The following is a 13,435-nucleotide window of genomic DNA, read 5'->3' on the forward strand; positions in this document are numbered from 1 at the left end:
GAATACTCAGTTGAGTCCTTAATCAAAAGCTTAGCATTTCTGCTCTAGCAGAAGGACAATTAAAATATATACATATATGTGTGTGTGTGTGTGTGTGTGTGTGTGTGTGTACTTAGTATATTTTTCATCTACAAGGCAGTTTCTATAAAATGGGGACTGTACATTATTTAGTAACAGAAATAGAGACTATTTTACCCTAAAACATTTTCAACATAAATTATTATAAGGTCACAATTCAAGGGAAATATGTATATTTTATACAGCAATTTCAATCATAATGTGTAAATCACATTAAAGAAGATTGAGGCACTGTGGTTCAGAAGAGTCCAAATTTCTTCATTGCTATATATAAAGAAGTCAGTTATCTATATCAAATAATCTTTTTATTATCAACCATTTGAAAGTGTGATTTCACTTATTTTTTTGCTCTTTTCTTTGATACTGAATTAAAGCTGATACAAATTGGCCTTTAATTGTTTGGGGCAGTGGCCAAACTGATGTGATTGGGGAGGGGTAGAGAAGTGTAGTTTTTTTGTAAAAATTCTTTAATTATTTCATGGAGGTAAACATACTTGAATGCTAAATACCTGGCCTTTTCAAATAAATGCAGACCTACCTTGATTTTCACAGTAAGCCTCTACTAATTTCCATGAAACAATGTTTTCACAAATGTAAGGCAAAACAGATGTTAAATTACTTAAAAGAACTCATAATTTAAATAATTAAAACTAATTTGTGTTTAAAGCTATTTGCAGATTTATTAGAGAAACAAATACAAATATGCATTTCTACAGAACTGGTTTTTTTTCCAAAATGAGCTTAAAACTTGTTCCACAGTTTTTACTTGTTTATATATCTATGGTAACCCAAGTATTGGCTTCTGTACCACTTGTAATGAGACAATTGCCCTTCCATTGCAATTATAAAAAACTATTTAAAAAAAAATTCGGCACATACACGTTAAATATTTTTCCTTAAAAAAATAATCTAATCAAAATATTGAATACTTTAGATTTAAACAATATTTTATTTACAAATCTGATTTGATTACTTTATTAATTACACAAGGTAATGCTTCAATTTTCAAGAACAGTTTTTTTTTAATATATAGACCAGTGGAATGATATCTAGTAATATGTACTACACTTCATTTTTTTCAAAATTAACATGACAAGTTTTCTAATACTTTCATTTTTTTTTGGAAAAAATGTTATTTTATTGGGGCACATATCTGATGAAACAAAAAATAACATGCAGAATTCCAAAAATAATCTGTTAAAGTAATATGATACTTACCCTTTATGTAATAAGACATCTATGAACAACAGTGCATAACAATATTATGTATTCATGTTTATGAGAAACCAAGCAGGAGGCAAAATGAGTTCATTCTGCTTTCTAATCATGTGCAATTTCATATGGCTGTTTGCATCATTTAAATAAAGTGTGTACATTAAATTTCTAAGACTGCATTGCACCCAAAATTATTATGGATAGCCATGCTTGCCCTGTATTTAATGAGTGATGAATTTCTCCTACTAACAGAGTAACTGGTCTCAAATCGTGTCTGTGATGTAAATAGTATTAAATTATATTTTCATTTCTTTCAATTGCTGCCTTGGAAAGCAAAAATTCCCTTCTTGGAGAAGACTTACAGTAAGTAAAATTTACTTAAGGACTCAGTGAGGAATCAGCATGTGAATTAAGAATGCAATATAAGAATGGATTAAAAAAATGTGATTATCAGTACCTTTGTTGAAACCTATTACCACCATTAAAATTTCCAAGGAAAGATAGGGCCTGTAACATAGGGATTCCATTCATTGTTAAATTACTAAAATCTACCAATTTAATGCTTTCATACTGTTTATTTTTTTCCAATAGAAAAATAAATCTCATACATTAGAAGTGGTACACAAAAAACTGGGATAAAATTTATCAGATTCTTGATAGCACCATTTACACATTCTTAAAGTAAACATTAATATGCACTTTCTTAGAAAGCGATATAAATATATAATACAGGACTTGCTAACCTCTGTTAACCATCTGAATACGATGGAATAATCTATCTCTACTGTGCAGGTAGGCTGTGCATGGTGGTGTGGCAATATAATTTTAAAAGTTTGTTACAGATGTGATGGGAAGCTGGAAGGAGTCGAATAAGCAGAAAAAAGAGCTTAGATCTATTGTAAGCAATGAGTCGAAATGAGCCGTTACAGGTTAGAATTTATCTTTGTTTCTGATCATTCAATGAGAAAATGACTTCCACAGAAATAGATACATTTAACTGTTTCAGGAGTGGGGTGGGTGAGGTGAAGTAGGATTGAAAGTCCTACAGGTAATAGCAATAACTGGAAGTGCAGACGAAATTGGTCTTCAGTGCAAAGAGGAAGGCAGCCGTTTAAAAAGTCTAGGTGCAATGTTGTGGTGCTGAAAGAAAAGCTCCCAGTGATAAAGGAAAAAAAATAAAAACTGCAATGCAACTTCAAGCAGTAATTTTGTGGTGCTGAAAGGACAGCTCCCAGTGTTGAGGAAAAGATCTTGGATCTAGAATGAGGTGTCCAATCTGTATGATAAACAGCACACTGTGTCTCAGAGCGCCCATTCAATCTCAGTAAGTAAATGAAATATTGATTGAAAGTGACCCTGAAACAGAATGCATTAAAAAGACATAGAAAGCTGCAGAACTGAGGTAATTCGTATTCAGCATGTTCACCAGCCTCCCTATAGCAAAACAAGTCTATAAATAGTTGCATTTCATAAGATGTTTGGCCCTTGTATCATCAGTTTTCTCCATTTTGGATCAGTATAGCTGAACAGCCATTGTTACATGCCTACCTGTGGCAGTTTGAAGCCATACTAATTTTCTTGCAGTAAATTAAAGCATCACATCACAAATCAATTCTACATGGTCTATAAATTTCAGAGAATAACTTTTTAGACAGCATGAAGCTGATTTACACATAATGCACACAAACCCTTATCTGTTACCAAAAATTAAAATGTAAATATCTTCAATTTAGCTTTCAGTTTTAACTAACATATAACCATGCCAACTAGCAAAAGTTTATAATTCCCATTTACAATTGAAATTGAACTGAGTGCATTTTCAGCAATACTAGCTAATAAAATACACATAATTGTTTAAATGGTTTGGCTTCAAAGTAACATTAATTCCAGATGAAATGCATGGGCTCCACAGTGGACTACTGGAATTTTGAAATAAAAGGTTGAAGATTTGCTAAGACTGAACAAAACATTTTAAAGACCCAACATTTGAAATGCTTCTAATACACATCCTAGATCACTTCCTTTCTTTTTCAACTAAGTGGGGCCCCAATCTTCGCCTTTGTTCACTGCTGACTCTGAGACAGCATGGTGAAAGAAATTTACATAGATATTATTTACTGTTAATGTATTATAAATGATCTGAGACTTGTGACATGCAAGGAAAAAATGAGACGGGAGACAAGTGATGCTACATGATGAACTAAGCACATTTATAATGATAAAATGAGTAAATATAATAGCGGCAATGCTAACCACTGATTCCACGAGATACACTATTTGTCAAAACTTACACAGCTACAGAGTATCGACGATAAATAGTCATTACCAATTAACACAGTTTACTACAGCTTTTCTCTTTCATTTAAACAAGCATATCATTCCCTTTTAAAATCATTCTCTAAATAAATATTTAGAGATAGAGAACTCTAAAATGAAATAACAGTCCAATGTTAAAAACTAAAAAAAAAATGAATCTACTCTTACAGTTTGACAGAAATGAATTATTAATAGTGGAAGGGGAAGGGATCAGGAAATAATTTCAAGTTCTCAATGTCCAAAAGTAAATTGCACAGTAAATCAATATGAAATGAAGAGTCCATATAGTTCAATGAACAAAAGGGAAAGTTCATGAGGACAAAGATCACAGTTCAGAGAGAGGCTGGACGAAATTCAGACATGGAGCATCACACTCATTGTTCTTTAATTGGTTGCACAGAAAGGAGCAGCTGGGATGCCATTTAGCTTGCTAGGATGGACGTAATCAATGGGTTGAAGTTGAGATGGAAGTAATTCTCTTTTGTAATTCAGTTGCTCAGCCAGATGATCCAGAGGTAGCCAGCATTTTATTTTTGTCCATTGAATTTAAGACTGCATGCACAGCATGAGGAGGTGCTTGGGGATGGATGCCCCTATGAGTGGCCTTGAGTGGGCAAACTCAGAGGTTAACAGATGGTGTGTCAAATGGCCTGGACAGTTGGCACTCAGGAGAGGTACAGAAGAGGGTGACAGTTGTTGGGTCTTGGGAACAAAGGCTTACTTTGAAATGACCTGTCAAAAAGCCTGACAAAGGTAGATCACACTACCTCTCAAGATAAACTGCCTCTTCTAAATAAGCATGCAGGAAATACTGTCTGGTTGGTGACATAAAAATGCTCCACAAAACATGCAAATTACCGAGTATTAGAAACTGCATTGGCTGCTAGCGCCATGCTGCAAAGACTCCATCATGGGAGCAAACAGCTAAATCACAGATAGCTTCACAGTAAAATCTACATTCACAATACTAATAGGTTTCTAGTGTTAACAAATTATACACAATTATAAGCTCTTAAAATGCAACATACTTATCAAGCAGTTGCAGATAATGAAACATTATCAGCTATCAATAATTTGTTGGCACTTTCACTTTTGTTTATAAAATTTCCAATACACTGTACCACAGTTATGTGTCTAAACAGTGAGGATGTTAATGGAGTAATGACTGTTCTACTGGCCAGGCGATGGGATCAGTAGTGAATTCAGTGCTTAAAAACAAATGTACAAACCTCTGAAGAGGTGGGACTCCATGTGAGAACTTTTGTTGAACTTACAAATGATGAAGAATGGGCCATGGCCAGCATGCAGCATTATTTCCATTGTCTAGTTCAGATGGAGAACAGGTGCTTTTATTGATCTGTAAACTTACCAATATAATTTTCCACAGTTTTAACCTTTTAAATATTTTACAGTGCTTTTATGCAACTATATTGCTTTTTGATCATTTTAAATTTAAAACTTATTTTCAAAATATTGTTTCCTACTTCACTGTGCCCTAAGCAGGAAGTAAGACTTACATGACAGTGCTTTGGCCTCACTCCATTTTAGGTCACTGACCCCACCATACTCAACCTAACAGTAGTTAATTTAGTGTTATCTAGAACTAATACTGAAAACTATACGCATATCCCTGTCTACATTCAATCATTAAACTACAATAATGCTGGTAAAATGGCAGGCTTAAATCTTACACTAGAAACACCTCTGACAAATATACACAAGCAAAGTATAGAGAACAAAACAGATCAAGAAAAAATTCTTTCTATGAAACATCTGGTAAAACACATATTATTTACATATACACATTGTCAACATAGTCGCATTCATTTGCATAATTATATATTAATAACAGAAAAACTTCACTTCTGCAAAGTACAGTACATCCTTCTTGAAAATGGGGTAAAGGAGGGGTTAAAACAATCTGATGTACAATCGGGGCACTCAACCCACTTTCTGAGGATTGGCAGCCCGAACTCCTTGCTCATATGTGATCCTTTGTGTAATTAAATACTGAGCAGCCTGTGTTGCAGCTGGTGTTCCAGTAATGGTTACCTTCCGATTCCTTGTGCCAGGTACGAATTCTCCTTTTTTGGAGATCTGTATCCTTGCACCAGTCAACTCCTGGTATTCCACTAATGTTTTCCCTCCTTTGCCAAGTATTGCACCAACTAAGTTTTCTGGCACTGCTATTTCAACTACATCCTTTGATCCATCTGTGGATTTTTCTGTTCCTAGAATGGCACTGGCAGCTAGGGGAGAAGCAGCTCCAAAATATCCATTGGTTGCAGCAGTAGCAGCAGCCAGGCTACCTAATGCAAATGTCCCCGCCGTACCACCAGCTGTGCTGCCACTGGCTGAGGCTTCACTGGCATAGGTGGCCAACAAATTGGCTGCTGCTGCTGCTGGGTTGGCACTGGCAGCTGCTGCAGCCAAGGCCCCTGTTGCTGCCGCTTGACTGAGACCTAAACCTAATGTGTTGAGATTATATCCGTAGCTGGCTAAAGTATTAAGTGCAGAGGTGATGGCCACCAGGTCATTGCCTGTGAAGCCAGATAAAACTGCTGGAAAGGCTGCAACGCCAGCAAGGTTAGCATGTCCTAATAGCCCTGCGGCTGCTGCAGCGGTTGGTAACACTTCAGCAGTGTTTGCATAAGGAGATCCGGTTGGATTGGAATTTGCCACTGGACCTGTAACATTGGCATAACTGATATTGAGACAGCTGCCACTCTGTGGATCCTCTTGTATCTTCTGGATGATAAGTTCAACAGCTTTTCGGTTTTGTTCAGGTTCTCCACTCACAGTGACAACCCTCTCTTGCAAGTTGATCCCATCAGGTTTCTGGGAAAGCTGCACCCAAGCCCCTGACTGCTCCATTATAGCCTTCACAGTAGCACCTCCCTTCCCTATTATCAGACCTGCTGTGCTGTTGGGAACTATAATCTTTACCTGTAATTAAAAAAAATACGTATAAATAATACTTCTGTTTTGCGCATATACATTATATTACTTTGCTATCCTAGCAAAAGTAAAATAAGTGAAAATTAATTTAAACATAATTTATGAAAGACAGAAATAGCACAACTTCTAAAGTGACTTTTATCACATTTTAATACACTTATCTTGTAAAATCAGAATTTTTAAAAGAAAATGCAATGTTCAGTTTAAAATTATTAAACAGAATTTTCCTTGAGATTTGTTGCATTTTGCAGTACAACTTATAAGAAATTAGTATGCTTTAAAAAGAGGGTATCATAACTATACATCAATGGCAACATTTTTATATAGCTTCAAAATAAAAATAATGTGGATATTCTTCACCTATTGTAGCTTTAAGAATACCTTTGGTCTAAAACATATAAAAACAAAGAGTGCAGGATTATGATGCAAAGTTAGTAAAGATAAAAGTAGTAAAGTTCTAGCTTGAGTCCATTCAAAAAATTAATTTCATGTTCCTTATCACCTAGTAATTTTTGTGTTATTCAAAATTTACTTGTTTCGTGACTAATATTTTCTGAAATCAATAATTACTAGTAGTATTTTGATTTTTCATCTAAACTGACACACAACATATAACTACAAAAATAACAAATATTTCTAAATAATTAATATGAAAAATTTCAGTCACTTTGAGGTAGGTCTTGAAGGCTATTTGAGAATATTCCCTGGCTGTTCTACTTAAATTTGTAAAATGACTATTTTAGTTAGATACTTTTCTTTCTGGCAGTAATAGCTACATTTTAAAAAATAGGGCTTACAACCATATTATCAAAGGTGACTGAAAAATTACTGGAGTCACATGAATACTTACAATGATCCAATGTGACCATATGAAGTACAGGCATTTTAGCTAATTTGTATTGAAACATCCACCCACGAAACCCAGCCTAGTTTGATTTATTTAAGTACAATCAAATACTATTATAGAAAGTATAAAATCAGTAGGGTAGTTATCATAACACCTGAAATTAAAATATAAATATTAAAATTTTTATTTTGGTGGCACAAAGATCCCCATGGTGTTGTTTTATGACTCCTTGGGTAGGTCAGAGACTGTGAGTGCTGTGTCGCTGACAAAGCGCTAAAAGAACCACCTTCCCCGTTCTAGATATTAAAATGGGCAGGTTGAAATAATTTATTGAAAAATGAACAGGAATTAGTTGAGATATTCTATGAAATATTTCACCAGCTAGTTTTTAGCAAGTATTGCCATGCTCTCTTTAAGACAAATATTTTAAAGAAATAACAGCCATGCAATTTTGCTCTTGAAGGTAGCAGGCAGTGAAAGTATAAATTCGAATTCCAGACTGGGTCATCTCATAAATATGTTTACATGTATTAACACGCATGTACATTCACGCACAACTTTTCTTTTCCACACCTATAATTGATAGGAACAGGATGTTGTTTCATTCCACTTTGTGTATAAAATAATTTCATTTTAAATGGAAACAACCTAAACTGTCTAGAAACATTTTTTAGAAATATCAAATATATCCTTCATATCCCCGATTAAGTGCATCGGATTTCAAGAGGTAGACAGAGAAATAATTTTTTAAAACATGTTAATTTGTTAATTTTGTTCACAGACCTTTTTTATAGAAACATATGTTTGAAATGCTATATAGTATGTTAGTATTATAATTAGAAAGTTAAACCATGATTACCCCTTATATTAATTATAAAGATGAATTAGAATCATCCTTCTATTTTACTGTGCACATGAAGTATTGAGAAAATGTACTTTTAAGGGTTTAAATATGTGAATGTTAAATATGATATTTTACAAATAAGTACTTCTTTTCAAAATCAGAACATTTTTTATACAGTTGAAAATATTTATATACTGGCAAAATGTAGTGTTTTAACATTATTTTTATGTTTTAACACAATTTTTGCAAAGAAAAATATATTAATTAACCAAAACTTTCAAAAGAGCTGTTCTTCAATTAGTTTAAATTCTAATATCACTTTTGTTTTGCCCAGCATAGTAATTACCTGCATGATTATAACCCAAGAAGAGACGAGCACATGAAAGTTTAACTATGGGAACTGTTCTACACACTGTCAATATAAAGTAATGAAATATATAAATTTAAAATATCTTAAAATCACCTTATGCTTCTATGAGATGTGGAAAGGTAATACTAATTTCTACTACACTGCACACCAGTCCACCAGTCTTCTACTATATTTACTGTTCTATTCTTCCAAAAGAACTTGCAGATGTGTGCAAAGTACTTTCATTATTGCACATTAGTCTGTCCTTTCTTTTATTTGTCCCATTAGTCATTTTTCTTTCTTTTCAATATTCAAAGATGCTGAAATAACGCATAGTTCAGAAATGGTGTGTAAACTTTTCATAAAAGTAAACATCTTGCAAAATATCTGTCTCTTTGTAAACTGAAAAATGACACCATCCCATCTATCTTTATATTAAAGATATCCTTCTAATACAAATTAGACACACACACAAATAAAGTCATCTTTATGTAATAAGTACTATTCCCTGGATTTTAGTTTTAACTATTTGAAATTATCTTATATAAAATACTGTCAGCCATAATTGCTATTTTATCAAATAGTGATGTGGTCCCCAAATTTTGTTGGTAGAACTTACATCTGTCCACATATAACTTAATAAGGGTGTGTTATGATTTAAGAGAAAGTATTAATGATTGCATATTAATATTAGTAGTAGCAGTCCTTAATTTTAGATAGTAATAATTCTACATAAGATTACTGATCTTAGAAATTAAATTAAAAAATTAAGGAAAATATAAATATAAAAAATTATTAAATTCCAAATAAAAAAATATAAATACTGAATAGCCTAGCCAAAGGAACATGTCACCCAACTTTTGTTTTTGACCCAAGAAAATGAAAAAGCTCTCATGGGGCTCCTGAGTGACTCAGTCAGTTAAACGTCTGACTCTTGGTTTTGGCTCAGATCATGATCTCATGGTTCATGAGTTTGAGCCCCACCTGGGGCTCTGCGCTGACAGTGCAGAGTCTGCTTGGGATTCTTTCTCTCTCTGTCCCTGTCTCCCTCTGCCCCTCCCCTATATGCTCTCTCTTTCTCTCAAAATAAATAAATAAAATACATACACACATACATACATACATAAAATTTTTAAAAGATGTGGAACCTTTAAAAAAAAAACCTCTCAGATTTATACTTTTTTTCTTGAAGAATTAAAAAATATGTATGTATCTATTTGCACACTTAATATGGACACTAACAAGAAACACACTCTGAAAGTGAGAAGTTGAGACAAAAAGAAAAATGAATCCATTTGCATAGTGTCTCAGAAAAGTAATGTTCTAGTGCCATTTTATGTGTCAGGCCAGAGCCAAGAAGTGAGGCACTAATGTGGAAGGCTGGAGATAGCAGGCTACTGAATACTTGGTAGGGTAGGGAAGAGAAAAGGAGGGTGGAAAATTATGTAAGATGGTCTACTTGTTTATTTCTTAGATATAGGAATATAGCATTTACCAATGAAAAAGTCTGTGCATTGATAGCATTTGCAATACTGACTCACATATGTATATGCATACTTATCTCTAAATCTTTTTTTTTAATGTTTACTTTTTAGAGAGAGAGAGAGATAGGGCACGAGTGGGAGAGGAGCAGAGAGAGAGGGAGACACAGAATCCAAAGCAGGATCCAGGCTCTGAGCTGTCAGCACAGAGCCTGATGGTGGCTCAAACTCACGAACTGCGAGATCACGACCTGAGCCAAGGTCGAATGCTGAACCTACTGAGCCACCGAGATGGCCCTCTATACTTATTTCTAAAGAATTGAGAATAACAATAATAATAATAAAGCTGGGTCCTAGACAGCACACAAGTCATTTGGTGTAACATATACCAACTAAATCAGACATAATGTTGTCAGTTATAAATCAGTTTTCAGAACTATACTCTAGACTTGCTACCATCAATTCAATCTTTTATGGAATACTGAGTGGCCCAGGTCCTGTGTTGGGAGTTAGAGATAAAGGATATATATGACAGTGCTCCTACCTGTAAGGAAATTATAGATTAGTTGTAGAAAAAAGATGTGTAAATGCAACAGTGCAGTGAAGTCTTAAAAGTGCTGGTATATAAGGGCATGAAGAGTACAAAGTAGACACAAAGCCTAACTGGAAGGAGAAGGAGTAAGTAAGAAAACCTCTGAGAGACAGTGATTATATTTATCTAAATGTCTTTCACATTTTTTGTACTATAAGAATCCTATTCTCAGATCTACCCTATGACCCAGAAATTGCACTGCTAGGAATTTACCCAAGGGATACAGGAGTGCTGATGCATAGGGGCCCTTGTACCCTAATGTTTATAGCAGCACTTTCAACAATAGCCAAATTATGGAAAGAGCCTAAATGTCCATCAACTGATTAATGGATAAAGACATTGTGGTTTATATATACAATGGAATACTACATGGCAATGAGAAAGAATGAAATATGGCCTTTTGTAGCAATGTGGATGGAACGGGAGAGTGTTATGCCAAGTGAAATAAGTCATACAGAGAAAGACAGATACCATATGTTTTCACTCTTATGTGGATCCTGAGAAACTTAACAGAAGACCATGGGGGAGGCGAAGGAAAAAAAAAAAAAGGTTAGAGAGGGAGGGAGCCAAAACATAAGAGACTTAAAAACTGAGAACAAACTGAGGGTTGATGGGGGGTGGGAGGGAGGGGATGGTGGGTGATGGGTATTGAGGAGGGCATCTGTTGGGATGAGCACTGGGTGTTGTATGGAAACCAATTTGACAATAAATTTCATATTAAAAAAAAAGAATCCTATTCTCTATTATCAGACATTCCCATAAGGTTGCTCTCTGTTATCTCTGTGTTGGAGAGCTCCCATTCGAACCTAAACCTATGTGAATAGTAATCGTGTGCTTAAGTATTGTTTTTAAAGAAAAAAATCTTTACTTAAATTTTCCCTATTCCTAGACTTATAATTATGTATTATCAAATAAACATGAGATAAGATTAACAATATAATTATACTAATTTTACTAGCATCAACTGCTTTTCAGGGGAAAAAAAAAGTAATTAAGTGACTATTTCTCTATGTGCAGCCAAAGAAGAACCTCTATTGGAATCCAGTATCAAAACCACTAAATGGGTAGGTTTTAATATTGATATGTTTCTGATTAAAAATAAGTATTAAACAAATTTACCCCTTTGCTAAATAAGACCTGTAACTCATCATGGTTTTATAAAACAATGAGAGTGTCTGTAGTCACATTTCATCATCACGGCAGGAAAATTACCTATTTCATAAAGCCATACCTTAATATACATGCAAAACAAGGTCCATTATAATTTAAGATATCTCAATGAATAGTATATACTATTTTATTTAGGGCTGCCATATTATATAGCACATATGCATGGACTTACATTGGTAAAGCAATGACTATCAATAGTGGATACTTTTCATTCATTCATTCGTTCATTCACTCACTCATCCATCCAACATCTGATCTTCCTTCTTCTGGCAACAGACCCCAGTTTTCTTTTGGAGGCACCCTTTCTCATTCTTAGCACATGTGCTTCAGGTAAGGCTGACAACTTTCCAATGCTCTAGCAGTGGAAACACAAAGCCTGACACATCAAAATTCCCACACCCCTGGCAGGTACTGATTTGGGATTAAGAACATGATCCAGGATGGCCCAGTAAGAGTTAACCTGAGAATCTGGTAAAACTGATGGGACAGAGATAGTTGTATTTCTAATCTAGCAGAGCATAAGCCTGACAGTAGTATCTTGCCACCATATGGAAAGAGAAAAAACCTGACTGAAAAATAAAGTTAACCGAGATAAAAGGAAACTCCAGAAATGGAGAGAGAAAATTTCTGACAGCATTCTGGCATCTGAATCTAACCATGTCTAAAGCCTGCCCAGATCAATGTAATTCCCTTTTTTAAGCCACTTTGAGTTGGTTTTCTATAATTTAGAACAAGCCAACTGGTATATTAGAAACTTTTACACTCTTACTATATCATATATTATTTGCCTATCTAAAAGAAATAGTACATTTTGTTGTATGTCTTGATGCTTTAAAAATCAAGACATTACCAAGATATACCCTACATGATCTAAAAGAATAAATCTCTTTCATTTCCGTAATGTACACCTTTGGCTGCTGAGGCAGCATTTAGTAGTGTTCAATGAAGATGCATGTGTTATTTGGGGATCTATCTTGAATTGCTGACTAAAGTAAATTGAAAACATCTTTTCCTTTGATTATAGATTTTATACTGATTAATAACTGCCTTCTGAAAAGTGTGGATTTGACAAAATATGTACAGGACTGCTACATGAATACAAAATATTGAAATAAAAAAAAAAGCAACTCTTCTAACTTTCTAGTAGTCTGTTTTATCTTCCCACTTTTGATAATCAAATCAAAGGCAATACAGTTTTCATAAACATGCATAGTATCACTGTAAATGCCATGCTGTCTTTTCTTAGATATCTTCACCCTCTTTTTCCCCACCACTACCAACACCAGGTTTGAAACCCAGGAGCCATCTGTGCCTTTTCTTGCTCCCTAGATGTCTACATCCTGTTATGTACTATTGATTTTTTTTCTCTCTGAAATGCTTCTTTTAAGACTGGTATGCTATGCTGAATCCAAACTTTACCTTCTAATTCTTGGATATACTCTATATTCATTGTTTTTCCATGTCTTTGCTTATTGTTTATTCATTTGTCCCAACTGACTGAAATGTTATATACCTATATTCCCACACTGTTCTTTACTTGAGAATGCATATTTTTGCCTCCTTAAATCTTATATGTCCTGTAAGA

General features: G+C 34.2%; 1 protein-coding gene across 1 annotated transcript in view; it reads right to left on the reverse strand.

The window, feature by feature from the left end:
• Positions 1-3,382: 3,382 nt before the first annotated feature.
• Positions 3,383-13,435, reverse strand: part of NOVA1 (NOVA alternative splicing regulator 1) — a 152,006-nt gene continuing 141,953 nt past the window's right edge. The window contains exon 5 of the mRNA XM_030318862.1: positions 3,383-6,555. Within this exon, the coding sequence (XP_030174722.1) occupies positions 5,551-6,555 (1,005 nt within the window). The 3' untranslated portion in view covers positions 3,383-5,550. The remainder of the gene's footprint in view (positions 6,556-13,435) is intronic.

The sequence above is a fragment of the Lynx canadensis genome, chromosome B3 (assembly GCF_007474595.2).
Source record: "Lynx canadensis isolate LIC74 chromosome B3, mLynCan4.pri.v2, whole genome shotgun sequence".
In the NCBI taxonomy this organism is placed as follows: domain Eukaryota; kingdom Metazoa; phylum Chordata; class Mammalia; order Carnivora; family Felidae; genus Lynx; species Lynx canadensis.